Source organism: Sorex araneus, chromosome 4, assembly GCF_027595985.1.
Source record: "Sorex araneus isolate mSorAra2 chromosome 4, mSorAra2.pri, whole genome shotgun sequence".
Classification (NCBI taxonomy): domain Eukaryota; kingdom Metazoa; phylum Chordata; class Mammalia; order Eulipotyphla; family Soricidae; genus Sorex; species Sorex araneus.
Genome location: NC_073305.1, coordinates 217,054,446 through 217,070,319, shown reverse-complemented (window position 1 = coordinate 217,070,319; position 15,874 = coordinate 217,054,446). Strand labels below are relative to the sequence as shown.

Genomic DNA, 15,874 nt, shown 5'->3' with positions numbered 1-15,874 from the left:
GGGGATCAAAGGGGTATATCGGGCATCAAACCCAGGCCGGCTGCATTCAATGTAAGTTTCATAACCCCAAGTGAAATCTTAACACCATTTACCCGTATCATCGAGAGAGAGAGAATGCTTGATTGGGGGGCTGAGGGACACCCGTGGACACCCAGCCAGCTTCCTCTTGCCTCTGTCCTTGGGGTTCACTCCGGACCTTCGGCTCTCTCTCCAACACCCCCCCCCCACAATGAAGCTTTTCAAACAAAACAACCATCAGCTGCCAATGCTGCCGAGACAGCGGTTCCAATTAGCACTCAGGGCTAGACACAGAGCAAAGAACTGAGGGTGTGCCCCACGTGGGGTGGTCCCTGAAATACTGCGGACCACCGCTGCCCAGCAGCCCCCAGATTGCTCAAGGACTCACTGGGAAATTGTTAAATTAGCTATCTACAAATCATGCCGACCCACTAAATAACATCATCGAAAATATGTCCTTTTTATACCTAAAAAACTATTATTTTATATCCCACAAAATCCAGTTTCTTAAAAATCTAGGTACCTTGTACTTATCCACAATTGGCAGCCTGATTGGTCCATCGACGGATCTATTGAAGTTTGGCAAGTTATCCAGATACGGAATAAATGGTAATCCACTGAAAACACAGAACCAAAGCCATTCCAGTCAGTAGCTGCAATACAGTAACTTGCTACGAAACAACAGGTACAATAATACTTGATACTTGCAGCCTTGACTGGAACAGCGGGTAGGGCCTTTGCTTTGCATGCGGCCGACCTGGGTTCGATTCCTCCGTCCCTCTCCGCTACTCATGGTAGTAGCCCGGCAAACTACCATGAGTATCCCGCCCACACGGCAGAGCCTGGCAAGCTCCCCGTGGCGTATTGGATATGCCAAAAACAGTAACAACAAGCCTCACAATGGAGACGTTACTGGTGCTCAAGGATGACAGTGATACAGTGATAGTGTTGTACCAATTTAAAATCCAGTACACGCACTGTCATCAAATTCTAAGTACAAGAAAACACAATAAAAACCTCAAAATAATGAAAAAGCTACCAGGAATATTAAGACATAGAGAAACATAGCAAACAACCCACCTGTTGCAATACAACATCTCTACTGTCTGGAAATTAGGATTACAGAAGCAATTTCACTCTTGTTTCCTGTGCTGTACCCAGCAGTGCCCAGGGATCACCCCTGGGGGCCCAGAGCCATACGGGGTGCCAGGGGCTGAAGCCAGGTCAGCTGCAGACAAGGCAGCAAACCCCCCGCCCTGCTGCCCGAGCACTCCGGCCCACAATGGCACTTTTAAGATGATATCAGATAAAGTCCAGGGACTGAAGTGCTGCCCGTCCACGAGGCCAATCCCGGTGGCGCAGGCCATAGGCTCCCAAACACCAGGCAGAGTGGCCCCGAGCAGGAGTGGCCCAACCCCTGTCCTCCCGTTCCAGTCTATGGGCTGGGAAACTTAATACTGGCGCAGAGTATTAACGAGGCTCATTGTCACTCCCAGTTGCTTCTGTAAAACTTAACCCTCAAAAAGAAAAAAAAAAAAAAAAAAAGAAAAAAAAAAACCTTAACCCTCAACGTTCATCTGGAAATTCAAGGAATAGTGAAAACACCTTTGGAGGGGAAAAAAAATTAAACAGATGACTTTCCAATTTGAAAACTTGCAAAATTATTGTAATCAAGACTTCACCAAAGGAAAAAAAAAAAAGGAAAAAAACCAAAGAAAACCAACGCCCTACAACAAAACCCTAAATTAAGTACATGGGTAAACAGATGCAGTACTAAAATTACAGCATAGGAAAATAACAGAGTTAACCCCCGCTTTTTTTTCTTTTTGGGTCACACCCAGCGATGCTCAGGGGTTACTCCTGGCTCTGCACTCAGAAATTACTCCTGGCAGTGCTTCGGGGAGCATATGGGATGCTGGGAATCGAACCCGGGTCGGCAAGGCAAACGCCCTCCCCGCTGTACTCCGGTCCCAAGGTTTACCTAATGAAGGAATTAAGACATTCCTAGCTATCACACCCTACGTACACTCAAGAAACCAACCAACCAACAAACACACCCCAACATCGAGCAAGTGAAATGGAATGGGAAAACATCTGCACATTAGGTGGGTTAAGGATTGTGTCCTAGCACATGCGACTCAGCAACCACACCAACCCAGTGACCAGCTGGACCGAAGTCCTGGCATTTTGCTGGCTCCAGCTTTAGTTTTTGGTTTCCGAGCCACACCCAGGCCTCCAGCATGGAAAGCATCCAGCATCTCCCCGGCCCGGAAGACTTCCTCAGGAGCTGAGCTGCCGGCTGCGACGGCTCCCGCCAAGCCCCGGGACCATGATCGGTCCCCGAGCACCGCTTAGCGCGGCCCCGGCCACTCCTGCCCCCCAGGAGTGTCTCCCAGGACCAGCAGCGCACGCACCTGTACCAGGGGCAGAAATCCGACTGCTCCTTAAGGTTCGCGCCCGTCAGCCCCGAGCAAGGCATGAAGTGGATGTCCTTTTTGGGGTTGAAGCCAACTTTTTTCAAAAATGGCACTAGTTTCTCTTTACATTCTTCGTATCTGGGAATATTAAGACATCATCATCAAAATCCAAAGCGTAAAAAAATTCTAGTTTGGCCATTAAATTAAGTTTGGAAGAAGGAAGGGGAGGAAAGCACAAAGCACACAACCGCCGTCACGGCCCCACCTCTCGTTGCTCCAGTTCACGGTGGGGTCGTCCATCTTATTGATGAGGACGATCAGGTGCTTCACGCCCGCCGTCTTCGCCAACATCGCGTGCTCTCTGGTCTGGCCCCCTTTCTCAAATCCAGTTTCAAACTCCCCTTTCCTGGCAGAAATCACCTGTTCCACAATAGCAGAGCTTATTTTGATACACATTTCTGGCTGACTTTTTTTCTTTTGCTTTTTGGGTCACACCCAGCGATGCACAGGGGTTCCTCCTGGCTCTTCACTCAGGAATTACTCCTGGTGGTGCTCGGGGGACCCTATGGGATGCTGGGAATCGAACCCGGGTTGGTAGTGTACAAGGCAAACACCCGACCCACCGTGCTATCGCTCCAGTCCCCCAAAAGTTTGTGTGGCTGTGTTCCTCTACTTGAGCACCCAACAAGTTCTTCTGCAGCTAACTTACTTTCCTACTGACAACGCCTTATGAAAAATGTATTGCTTAAAAAAATATCAAGTTCTGGGGCTAGAGTGATAGCACAGTGAGTACTGCGTTTGCCTTGCACACAGCCAAACCAGGTTCAATTCCCAGCATCCCATATGGTCCCCTGAGCACCACCAGGAGTAATTCCTGAGTGCAGAGCCAGGAGTAACCCCTGTGCATTGCTGGGCGTGACCGCCTCCCTCAAAAAAGATACTAAGTTCTGACACAATAACAGAAAATAAGAATTGCAAACCTTTTCATCCGTAAACTTATAAACTTTATAAATTATAAAGACTTCTAGCAGATTACAGATAATAGTGAATGGGTTGGCTAGAGCAATAGCACGCGTGTGTGTGTGTTTGTGTGTGTGTGTGTGTGTGTGTGTTTTGTCTTGCATGTGCCAGATCCAGGTTCGAGCTCCAGCACTGCAAATGGTCCCCTAAACCATGCCAGGGGCATTCCCTGAGCAGAGTCAGGAATAAGCCCTGAGCACTACAAGGTGTGCTCCCAAATGAGAAAAAAAAAAAACACAAAAATAGTGAGAACTGTGACTATGTGCATTATATTTTCCAGGTTACTTAAGCATGCATTCAAATATTTATCATTTAAGTGGGGCACTAATAATACACAAGAGAATGAAAAATGTCTTACCAGTACAGCCAAATCAGCTTGAGATGCACCACCAATCATATTTGGGACAAAACTCTTGTGGCCAGGGGCATCTAGAATTGTGAAATGCTTCTTTTCTGTTTCAAAATAGGCACGACCAACTTCTACGGTTTTACCCTTGTCTCTTTCTTCCTGATTTGTGTCTAAGGCCCAAGACAAGTACCTGAAATATTAAAATAACAGAACGGAAAGAATATTACTGAAGTCCAAACTCAGAGCTTTCATATATACTTTTCATATATTTATATTTCATATAAACTCAGAGCTTTCATAAACAACTTCGTATTCTGTAAGTAAACACTGTTCACAAAATTAAACTGAACTGATAGAAAAATTAGCACCAATGTCAATATGGGTAAAATCCATTTGCTTTATATCCCTCCTATTTGAGGGGGGGCTAGGGGGAGGGACTTGGGTCACACTGGACAATGCTTCAGGGGACATGTGGTGCCAGGAATGCAAGCTGGGGTCAGTCGCATGCAAAAGGCAAGTGCCTTAACCGCTGTGTTCTCTCTCCAATCCCTATGTTTAACTTTTATAATCACCTGGGCACACGTGGAATACAAATGACAAAGGGCATTACAAAAAATTAACTCCACTAGTCACCATTTGGAAGTAACAGATACTTGCTAAAGTTTTCCATGTGATCTGCCAATAAAAATCATCTCAGTGAAGGTCCCGGGCGCCTGGACAGCAGGCGAGGTGCTGGCCGTGGGGACCCCCTTAGATACAAAGCGTCTGAGTGTGAATCACTCATAACGTAGATCCAAACAGTAACGCGGCAGATGGCTCTGGACTGCACGCTATGTGCCCATCCTCTATATAATATAGAGGTTCCATTCAGCTCAAACCAGTGATCTTTGAGGGGCAGGGGGATCAAAGCCAAGATTTCATCCATGCAAGTGCCCTGCCCTCCCACTGGGCTGTAACCTGCCCCAGAGTTTCTCGGCCTTTTCAGAATTAAGCAGGGACCTTAGAAACAGCCATCAGCGCTCACTACTCAGAGTCGACACTGACAAACACCCCTTCTATGTATCACTCTAACAAGTCCTATCCCCGGTTACTGTAAAATCGATGAACAGTATTCTGAGTCGATCAGCAGTGAGGGCTTGAGAAGACGGTTTATAATGTTACCACCTAGGCGCAAACTCCTAGATGTCCAGAGTTCCCAGTTTGCTCTAAGTACCTGATGCAGTCACCAGGGGTTAGCTAGGTTGTCTGAGGTGAAAAGGAACTTTTTTTTCCTTTGCTATCACCACACTATATCAAGAACTTGTATCTTATTAAACTCTCCAAATTTTGGGGGCTGGAGTGATAGCACAGCGGGTAGGGCGTTCAATTCCCAGCATCCCATATGGTCCCCTGAGCACCGCCAGGGGTGATTCCTTGGTGCAGAACCAGGGGTAACCCTTGTGCATTGCCGGGTGTGACCTCCCCCCCCCAAAAAAAAACACTCGCCATGCCCAGATGAAGCCCAGGTTGGCACAGTAAGGCAAGTGCCCTCCCGTATCCTGTCCCCAGGAACCTGTATCCTAGCAGAGAGCAAAGTACTAAGAGGACAGTGCTCCCATATAAGTGATATTTAATGTCAGGAAGTTTGCTCTATACCAAGTCTCTCTGTTCTTCTCTTTAGCTTCTCGTTCATATTTCTCAAGTGTCCTTTTATCCACCATTCCAGTCAGATACCTAAAAACATTGGAAACATTTCATTAGCAATTAGTGAAACCAGGGAAACCAGAGGTAGGGGGAACCTCAACGCTAGGGAACAGCCATAGTAAAGCCAAGATGGATCCTAAATCATGGAGTTTCTGGTGAAAAGGTCTTACATGGTCCTAAATCACCTCCCCAATAAATAGGCAGTGAAAAAGTACAATTATACTCACCCCCAATGTAAAGGAGAGAGAAAGAGAGAAAAAAGACATGTCGCTACAGTGGTGAATGCTGGCAGAATCATGATAACAGATTCATCATGTTATCATGCAATCTCGCCTGTAGCAAGAAGGTGGGTCCCTGACAGGATACTCTGGGAAGAGCACTTCGGCCAGAGTATCTTGTCCCAGAGGTCTCACTGGATGAGAGCCCGGAGGCCTCGATGGTACAATCAAAATTAGGAAGGGTTAGAAATGTAAGAGGTCTTCATCAGAAGTCTGGTTCTGATTACAGCTCAAGTAAAGGCCCACCCCGGGGTTCTCTCCTGGTTTCTCAGCACAGGCCAGCCAGAGCACCCCTGTCTCTCTGGGAACCCGAAAAACAGAGGGGAAAGGCCCCCACACTGAAGGGCAGTTTATGAGTCCTAATGGAATGACGATGAGAACAGAGAAAGACCCTCTGGAGTCTAGGGTGCGTGCCAGCCTCTCTTTGTTCTCTGGATCATAGTATATTCCGTGTCTAGAATGCCCAGGAAGCAACACGTTTCAGAGAACATACTTACATTATCTGCCCTCCGATGGTAGACTTGCCGGCATCTGAAAGGAACAACATCATCATCCACAAATACGAAACAGACTATCAGCCAACAGACCCAACAGCACCGCAGGTCAGCCTCTGGCACCGAAGTCTCGCAAAGCGATGGAAAAGACAGTGCCTTCTCCTTTACAGAATGAGCCTCTTAGAACTCTGCAGCTCAGCCCTGAGTTAGAACTACTTTACTGGTAGTCAGTGGGGATTCAACTCTGCTACTCCCTGGCCGACAGCGTTAGGGCAGAAGAGCGGCAGAACAAGATAAAGGGAGACGCAGAGAGCGAGGCACACGGCCGAAGGCTCGGGCCGGGCCCGCCGTCCCGTCTCTCAACACCTTCGGCACATGCCGGCGCCACCACTGCTACTGAGGCGCGTTCTACCATCATACGCAGTGAGTGGCGGGGAAACGGGGGGGAAAGCGCGTGTGATTCTCAATCCGGGGTCAGGTCAAGCTGAGTCAACAGCATAAGGTTTTGTTTTGCATTCTGCACTAAACCAGTAACCCGATAAGCCGCTTAGGAAAGACTCCAAATCACTCGTTCCTTACACTACCTGAATGTCAGCTGCCTAGGGGAAGGGAGCACCATGAAATGAGCAAAGGGACCGAGCTCACACATACACAATTCGGACCTGCATCTTCCAGGATGCAATCAGTGGTCTGAGACGCATCATGCAAGACATGCGAATAGATTCCCAGTTTCCATGTCATTATATGTTGGGGTACAAAACCTCACAATCAGGCCTAGCTAGGCTTGGATGTTCAAATTGTTTTTCTGTTACTATTAGTTACTTTAACTGACTCTGCTTCCGGTTACATAACTGACTTTGATACTGTTTCCATTGACTAAGTTAATTTGCATATTCTGCCTATGTGGCTGAATCTCATTGATTAGAACATCAGGCTAGTTAGTAAAAGGGGGCTGAAGAGGCTGCTCACCGGCACAGCACAACACCAGAGACAGTTCTGTGATCCTCCATAAAGTATTTCCTTCGCGCGCATATCTTAATGCCTCAGACTGTCTGACCAAACCTGACTGCAGCAATTATGAAATCGCTGATCTGTTCAACTTCGAAGAACTAAAGCACCGGCAATTTTTGCCAGCGGAGGAACGGCAGCTCACCGACATGCCCGATGAAGACCACGTTCACATGCTCTTTCTTCGGAGCCCCCGGCGGTGCGAGCACCGATTTTGGCTTGGGGATCTCCTCCTCCTCCTCCATCATCTCCTGGGCGCTCTCCTCGGCCGGCCGAGCGTCCCCGGAGGAACCCCCGCTCCTGGGCTCCACGCTGATTTCTTCTTTGTGCTCCCATGATTCTTCGGGGGACATTTCTGTCTCTCCGTTTTCTACCAAAACAAGAGGACCTGATTTAGTACTGAGACGCACAATCTGTATACAACAGAGCCTTTCAAACAACGCGCATGCTATTTCATAAGATCTGGGGTGTCACTGAAGCAGAAAAATCTTTCACGTGGGGGCTGGAGTGACAGCACAGTGGCAAGGGCGGTTGCCTTACTCACAGCCGACCTGGGTTCGATTCCCAGCATCCCATAGGGTCCCCTGAGCACCGCCAGGAGTCATTCCTGAGTGCAGAGCCAGGAGTAACCCCTGAGCATCGCTGGGTGTGAACCCCCCAAAAAAAGAAAGAAAAAGAAAAATCTTTCATGACAGAAATGTATAATAGGGGCTGGAGCGATAGCACAGCGGGGAGGGCGTTTGCCTTGCACGTGGCCGACCCGGGTTCGATTCCCAGCATCCCATAGGGTCCCCTGAGCACCGCCAGGGGTGATTCCTGAGTGCAGATCCAGGAGTAACCCCTGTGCATTGCCAGGTGTGACCCAAAAAGCAAAAAGCAAAAAAAAAAAAAAAAAAGTATAATAGTTCTCAAGGTTTTGTTGTATTTTGTGTGTGTGTGTGTGTGTGCGTGCGTGTGTGTGTGTAAGAACACCCAACGGTGCACAGAACTTACTCTTGACTCCACAACTCAGGAGTCCCTTCTGGCAGGGCTAAGTGACACCACCAGGCGCCAGGCTGGGCCCCGGCAGTGTGCAAAGTAAGTGCCCCACCTGCTGTCCTGGCTCTCTGGCCCCAAGGGCTTTCAAGTGAGCTGCACTGCTGGCATCAGAATCCTGAGTCTGACTGGCATTTAATACAGTTCGTTTCTGTAAGTTAAAATCAAATAGGAGAACGAACAATCCTACTCCAGGAGGGTCAGAAGGTCCCAATGGTGGAAAAAGAGGAAGACATCAATGAGCGTCAGTATAGCAGGGAGCGTGTAATCCCCAGAACCCCCTACGGTCCCCCCAAGCCCGCCAGGAGTGAGCCCTGGGTGCAGAGCCAGGGGTAGCCCCTGTGCATTGCTGAGAGACAGCTCAAAGGGCGAGCACACACAAGCCTAGGAACAGGCCCCAACACCCGCCAGATCACAAGCCTCAGCTGGGCAAGGTTTCGGACCACCCCACAGCACGTGGCCACTGGGCCGAGACCACCCACCCCTGCCCCAACACTAAAACACAAAGAACAAAGCTCTAGGAACTTCTCAGGAACTCCGTGAACACACATCATCTGTCTAAGCCGACCAGCGTTATTCTGCCTCTCAGTTCTGTGCACGCGCGATCACTCGTGCGCTCACCCCAGCGCTATGGCCTACCCTAACCCGACCGCAAAGCCCCGAGTCAGTCTGAAACGGAGGCGCCGCAGTTACCAGCACACTTACATTCGCACTTTCCACCTTAAGAAAGTTTCACATTACATAGGGTCAGAAATTTTCTTACCAACAGGTTCCGAAAGCTCCATGCTAACAGCCGAATTCGAACCTAGGCGAGAAACGGAGATAGAGTATTTACAAAGAGGTGTCTAGCCTCGCACGCTACGGACAGTCAGTCATCTCGGATCGGAAATTACCTTCACGCGATGATGGCTCCTCTTGAGAAGGCTCCCCGGGCGCTGTGTGATGGAAATAAACTTTATTTAAGATCTAGTCTACTTATCTTTTAAAAGGCAGTGTAAAAAAGTAGTTCAGTGCCACAAGTAAACCCTCAACAATCCAATTCAATGGCAACTCACAAAGGTTTTCAAAATACTAAGTCTCTATGTAGTCTACTTAAAAAATACACCATTATAGAACGGGCTGGAGCGACAGCACAGCGGCAGGGCGTTTGCCTTGCATGCGGCTGACCCAGGTTCGATTCCTCCGCCCCTCTCGGAGAGCCCGGCAAGCTACCCGTGGCGTATTCGATACGGCAAAAACGGTAACAACAAGTCTCACAATGGAGACGTTCCTGGTGCCCGCTCGAGCAAATCGCTGAGCCCAGCTGTGCTCCAAGGGGCTTCTCTTAGTTCTGTACTCAGGAGATCCCCAGACGGTTCTTGGGGGCCCGTATGGGATACAAGCACCCCCGCCCCCGGACTAGTTCTGTCTGATCACAGACGTCTGGACATGTTTCCGGCACAGGGCTGGAACGCCTGCTTTGGATGGGGGAGTCCCAGGTTCAATCCCCGGCACTGCATGGTCCCGAGCACAGGGAACGACCCTCAAACACCATGAGTGTTCCGGAAAGAAAGGCGAAAACATGAATAAATAAAACATCTTCAGCAACTGCAATGGACCCTGAAAGCATCCTCACTCTCCTGAACTCTCCTTCACGTGTTCTACAGGCAACCTGGGGCCAGACACACAATACACAGGAGAGGTGTTTGCCCTGCACATATGTGCCGAGGCTCAGATTTGAAGCCCCCAGCACCCTACACGGTCCCCTGGACAACCCGGTTCACTCCAGAGCACAGGGCCGGGAAGAGCCCCCTGAGCATGACCGAGTAAGATCCCCAAACAGCGACAAACAAAATCCCACCTTCAACTTCTAAGATTTGCTAAATAAAGGTTAGAATCTGAGAGAAAGTGAAATATTGAGAGCAATAAAGTGTTTCAGGGGCTGGAGCCATAGCACAGCGGGGAGGGCATTTGCCTTGCATTCGGCCGACCCGGGTTCAATTCCCAGCATCCCACAGGGTCCCCCGAGCACCGCAGGAGTAATTCCTAAGTGCAGAGCCAGGAGGAACCCCACTGCATCGCTGGGTGTGGCACAAAAAAAGAAAGGAAAAGAAAAAAAGCTTCATATACACGTAATGAGTATTTCCCCTATAAACATTGTGAGGGGCCACACGCAGTCTCAGGGGCGAGAGTGCCGAGTTCAAAGCTGGGCCCAGCATAAAAGGGGTCACCCCCGTCCCTCGAGCCCCCTAGGCTGGGGAGGCGGCGGCAGCGGTGGAGACGCGAGACCATGTGCTCGGCTGCAGGGTTAAGCCAGCACTACATGACCCCTAGCTCTGCGTCACTGGGCCTGAGCACTGAACCACGGAGCCCGTAGGGCCAGCTGAGTACTGCCGCGAGCAACCTCTGGCCCCTTGAGCACTGTTTGCCCAGGACTAGCCTGTTCCCCAGAGGAGTCCCCCATAGTAGGAAACACCCTCCCAGGCACAGAGCAGGGCCGTGGCTTGGGCCGGTGGGGGCCCCTCGGGCCGCTCCCGTCTCCCCGGGGTGCACAGCACAGCCCGTTCCTGGCTAGCTACCCGAGGACCAGCGAGCCCGTTGGCGTCACGTCTGCTGGGCAGAGGGCGGGAGCCGAGCCCCCCAGGATGGGAACCACAGCGCATCTTCTTCAACCTCCGCGCTCAGAACACGCCTCACCTGGTGCAACCACGCCAGGCGGCAGCTACCCCAGCGTGCCACTGACTAAATCTGCCAAAACCCAAGCAAACGGATTATCTCGTCCTGCAGACGTGGCAATCAAGGGAGGTCAACGAGCGCCTGTGACACGGGGCTATGGCCACGGTCCCAAACGCCACGCAGGAAGGTGTCACCAGAGACATCTAGCACACAGGATGGTCTCGATAGCGAAGCTGTTAAAATTTGGGTGCCGGCAAGAGGGCACGGTGGGTAAGGCCTAGCGTACAGCTGGCCTGGGTTGAAGCCCGGCGCCCCAGACAATCTCCTGAGCCCCACCACGAGCGACCCCCCCAGTGCAGAGCCAGGGGAAAGCCCTGATTTCTACTGAGCGTCCCCCCCTCAAGCAAGAAAGAAATGAGGAGGGGGTGCAGAGAGAGTACAGTGGGCAGGGCACTGGCCTTGCATGCAGCCGAAGCAGGTTCGGCCCCAGACACCCCAGGTGCCCGCACCCCCAGCACCGAAGTCCATCCTGTGGTGAGGTCACATGACTGTGCCAGCCACCAGCATTGCACAGAGGCATGAACATATGCACTGATGAGGCCTGGGAAGAGCACGTGCCTAGCACGCTCCAGACAGGCATGCGAGAGGCAGCTACCTCTGCGTCCGCCTCTGATGACCCGCCACTGCAGGAGCCCGAGTTCTGCCTGCAGTCCATGTCCACTAGCGGCGCCCCCCGCCGCTGCCCCCCACGACCTAACACGACAAATAGAAGGGCACACGACAGGTCCTGGGAAACAGCGCTGTCAGATGTATTCACAGGAGTATTTCCCGAAATGCAGAAGCAACCAAGTCCCAATCACTGCAAATAGCTAATGCCAGTGTCGGGGGAGCAAACCCAGGGCCCCTCCACGGAGCCATGTTCCACCCACGCGGGGGCCACTGGCAACAAGGCTCACGCCGCCCAGGCCAGCTACCGCGCGGGGTAGGGTGCTCCCTATGTCAGTCAAACGTGGCTCTTGAGTGTGTAGGTTCAGGGGACACGCCCTGCAGCGCTCTGGGAGCCCCGTGAGGCCTGCGGCATCCAGGGCCTGCACTCAGCCCCCGGGGCTGTCTTCCTGGCCTCGAAATCTTTTTTATTTTTTTTTTGGCTTTTTGGGTCACAGTGTTACTTTGATGCTCAGGGTTACTCCTGGCTCTGTGCTCAGGAATCACTCCTGGCAGTGCCATGGGATGCTGGGGATGGAATCCCGGGCGGGGCGGGTGCAAGGCCAATGCCTTCCCTGCTGCGCTATCGCTCCCGCGTGCCCCGAGATCTTTTAATGTCAAAGCCAAGGAAAGTATTTGTCACCCTCGTATTATCAGCCTAAGCTCCGGGGCTTTGGATTCTTCTCCTAGGCGGGCCACACCTGGAGACGCGCAGGGCCACTCCTGGCGGTGTTTCGGGGAACAGACAAGGCACTGGGTTTGGTCACGGGCAAACCCCCTGCCCCGCCCCGTGCCTCCAGCCCCGGCTTTGGCTTCTTTATTTGAAAATGAGACGGTGACACCGCGAGGGTCGCCCTGAGCCCTGACGCTCTCCGGATGCGTGTCTCCTGTCACAAAGCTGTGGCTTACTGACGGAGCGGCCCCAACGGCTCCAGCAACACACAGTAAGGTGGGGGGACGGTCTCTCTGACGGCCAGAGCGCGGGGCCGGTTACCCCAGAAACCTGCGAGCAAGAAGCCACCGAGCACGAGACACCCTGAGCTGCTGCTGCCGCTTTTTATTTAATTTTTTGGGTCACACCCAGTGATGCACAGGGGCTGCTCCTGGCTCTGCACTCAGGAATTACTCCTGGTGGTGCTCGGAGGACCCTATGGGATGCTGGGAACCGAGCCCGGATCGGCCAAGACCAAGGCAGATGCCCTCCCCGCTGTGCTCTCGCCCCAGCACTATGCTGCTGCTTCTTAATTTAGGCCTTTGGGGTCACATCTGGAGATGCTCAGCGGTTCCTCCTGGCTCTGCACTCAGGGGACCCGCTGGGGTGCTGGGGACCCAACCTGCGCTGACCGCATGCGAGGCAGACGCCCTCCCGGCTGGACTACAGCGCTGGCCCCAGCCCCCGAGCTTCTTAAGCCAGCCCATCCCAGGTGAAACAGGGTCTGGAATCTGGAGTCACCACTCAGGTGAGTGAAGATCCCCGCCGAGCCCTTACTAAGCATTTCTCTTACCTCCAAAGCCGGTGAACTGGTTTTACCCACTGGGATCAGAGAGGGAACGGGTCCAAAATGGAGCACTGAAACAAGTGCTCAAATAAACCCACACTCCCTTCTTAAAACAAAACCACTCCAGAAACACCGAATAAATCTATGGCCAATCTGTCAAAATCTATTGAAAACAGGACAAAACTTTAGTTTAAAAAAAAAAAAAAGGGGGGGCTGGAGTGATAGCACAGCGGGTAGGGCGTTTGCCTTGCACGCGGCCAACCCAGGTTCAAATCCCAGCATCCCAGCATCCCATATGGTCCCCTGAGCACCGCCAGGGGTGATTCCTGAGTGCAGAGCCAGGAGTGACCCCTGTGCATTGCTGGGTGTGACCCAAAAAGAAAAAAAAAAAGGCAAAGGGGGGGCACACCCAGGCCAGCCAGAAGCACGGCCACCCCGCCCACTACGCTATCGCTCCAGCTCCCCAGACTCAACTTTTAAATAACTCTGGTGAGAGGAACGTGAGACCTCGGAACAGTCAACTCTCCGCTAGCGACTGGATCCCTTCATTTATTTAGCTATTGGTTTATGGGCCACATCTGATACTCGGGTTACTCGGGCCAGACACTTAGCAATTACTCCTGGCGGGGCTTGATGGACCATCTACGGTGCCGGGGATCGGACCCGGGTCATCGGCACGCCAGGCAAGCGCCTTCCCGGCTGCACGATCTCTCCAGCCCCACGAGTGGCCAAATTCTTGCCTTCAGAGGATCATTATTTTTTAGTTGGGGCCACACCCAGCAGCGCGCAGGGCTCACTCTTGGCTCTGTACTCAAGGGTTACTCAGGGTGGGCTTGGCGGACCACACGGGGTGCTGGGCTTGAGTGGAAGGCAGCCCCCGCCCAAGATTTCTGGTGTTTGGTTTGGGGGCCACACCCAGCACAGTGCTCAGGGCTCAGCACCGGGAATCGCTCGTGGTGGCCGACCAACGGGGATGACAAGGGACGCTGGGACCCAAGCCTGCGTCAGCCACGGGCAAGGCGAGCACCGTAGCTGCCGTCTTACCTCTCAGGCCCCGGATTTTTAAAGAATTAAAAAATTAGGAGAACGAGGAAATCCTGAGTTTAAATGCCCCAGAGGTAAGCGGGCCGACTGGCGGTGAGCTTGGCTGGGCAGCGGCAGTAGCAGCAGGATCGCCGGGGGCAGAGGGGCACTCGGGGGGGGCTGGACTGCAGCACCAAGGCAGGCGGAGCCCCCGAGCACCGTGACGCGTGGCCCCAAATAAACCAGAGCGAAGGTAACGAGGTGGCCCCTGGAGGACTGGGTGGCGCAGGAGTCTGCCTGGCAAGCATGAGGCTGGGAGCCTGTTCCCAGGCCTCGCCCGCTACTGTGTGGGACCCTGGCACCCAGCGTGTGCCCTCCCGCCCGTGCCGGGGAGCCGGCAGCCCCGGGATACACCGCACCCCCGCCCAGTGTGCGTGAGAGCCTCAGTCAGCTCTCAGCAGCAGAAAGGGGGGACAGGAAGGGGAACTGAAAACATGAATGGAGGGGCCGGAGCAACAGGACAGCGGGGAGGGCCTTCGCCTTGCACGCGGCAGACCCGGGTTTGGTTCCCAGCATCCCAGAGGGTCCCCTGAGCACCGCCAGGAGTAATTCCTGAGTGCAGGAGAGCAGAGCCAGGAGTAAACCCTGAGCAGCATCGCTGGGAGTGACCCAAAAAGCAAAAAAAAAAAAAAAAATTACTTTAACTGGGTTAGGCGCGCTGAGGATGGGGCGGGGCACCCCCCCAAGGGGATCACGGTCTTGACGTCCAGGCCAGTCCTGTCCTGGCCCTTTCTGTGAGGGTCCTCGGCTGGCCGACAGCAGTGGGCCACCTATCCAGGCTTCTGCTGCTAGACGCCTGAGCAGTCAGGCTCTGGTCATAAGCCACGGGGGGGGGGGGGTGCAAGACAGGACAGGGCTTAACATCGGCTGAATCCTGGCAACGTGTATAGGGTCCCCGAGCACCACCAGGAGTGACCCGTGAGCCGAGGGTGGGGGGGGGCAGGCTCCCAGCCACCTCCCACCAAAAGCCACTTCCCCGTTCTCACACATTAGGAATCCAGAAAAGCTGAAAACGGAAACTAATGTACACAGACTCGCCCAAGACCCTTCTTCCGGGCCCCAGGACCCCTGGGTGTGGCCCCCAAAGCAGAAAGATGGACAGGCACATAGGAAAGGAAAGACTAGGAACACTGCGGCTGGGCCGGCCCCATGCTCGCGCCACACGACTGAGAAACAAGAAGAGCTAAGCGCGCGTGCTGGGCCGGGCTCGACCCCCGGCACCCCGCGGGGTCCCCGCCAGCAGGGACCCCCGAACACAGAGCCAGAAGCCAGCCCTGAGGACTGCCCAGGGAGGCCCCCCGAACAAAACAAAAATAACGAGTAAGTTCCACAATCCTGGCCGCGGTGTTGGGGCCCAGCGCCCCCCTCGGGGGTGAGCTGAGGGTGCTGGCGTGGGCGCGGGGGGAGCAGACCCCCACCCTAACGTGTGCGCCCAACCTTCGGCTTCTAGAAACACGCGCAGGAACGCTCTGTCTGTAAGCCACAAGCAGCCAAGCTCTGTTTACCAGCCAGTTTCTGCCTTCGCCGTAGCAGCCCACACAGACAAAGCCACCGCGGCCCCTAAGGAACATCGCTAAACCTGTTTCTCTCCGCACAGGAGAGCCGGCCAGGGACGCAGCTCAGTGGGCCG

At 53.1% G+C, this 15,874-nt stretch overlaps 1 protein-coding gene across 1 annotated transcript in view; it reads right to left on the bottom strand.

The window, feature by feature from the left end:
* GSPT1 (G1 to S phase transition 1) overlaps positions 1–15,874 on the bottom strand; it is a 28,040-nt gene that overhangs the window by 7,635 nt on the left and 4,531 nt on the right. Inside the window, exons 2-10 of the mRNA XM_055134842.1 lie at positions 9,196–9,237; positions 9,066–9,107; positions 7,413–7,637; positions 6,263–6,296; positions 5,440–5,517; positions 3,814–3,994; positions 2,701–2,855; positions 2,433–2,573; positions 542–635 (exon numbers count right to left, since the gene is read on the bottom strand). Of these exons, the coding sequence (XP_054990817.1) occupies positions 542–635; positions 2,433–2,573; positions 2,701–2,855; positions 3,814–3,994; positions 5,440–5,517; positions 6,263–6,296; positions 7,413–7,637; positions 9,066–9,107; positions 9,196–9,237 (992 nt within the window). The remainder of the gene's footprint in view (positions 1–541; positions 636–2,432; positions 2,574–2,700; positions 2,856–3,813; positions 3,995–5,439; positions 5,518–6,262; positions 6,297–7,412; positions 7,638–9,065; positions 9,108–9,195; positions 9,238–15,874) is intronic.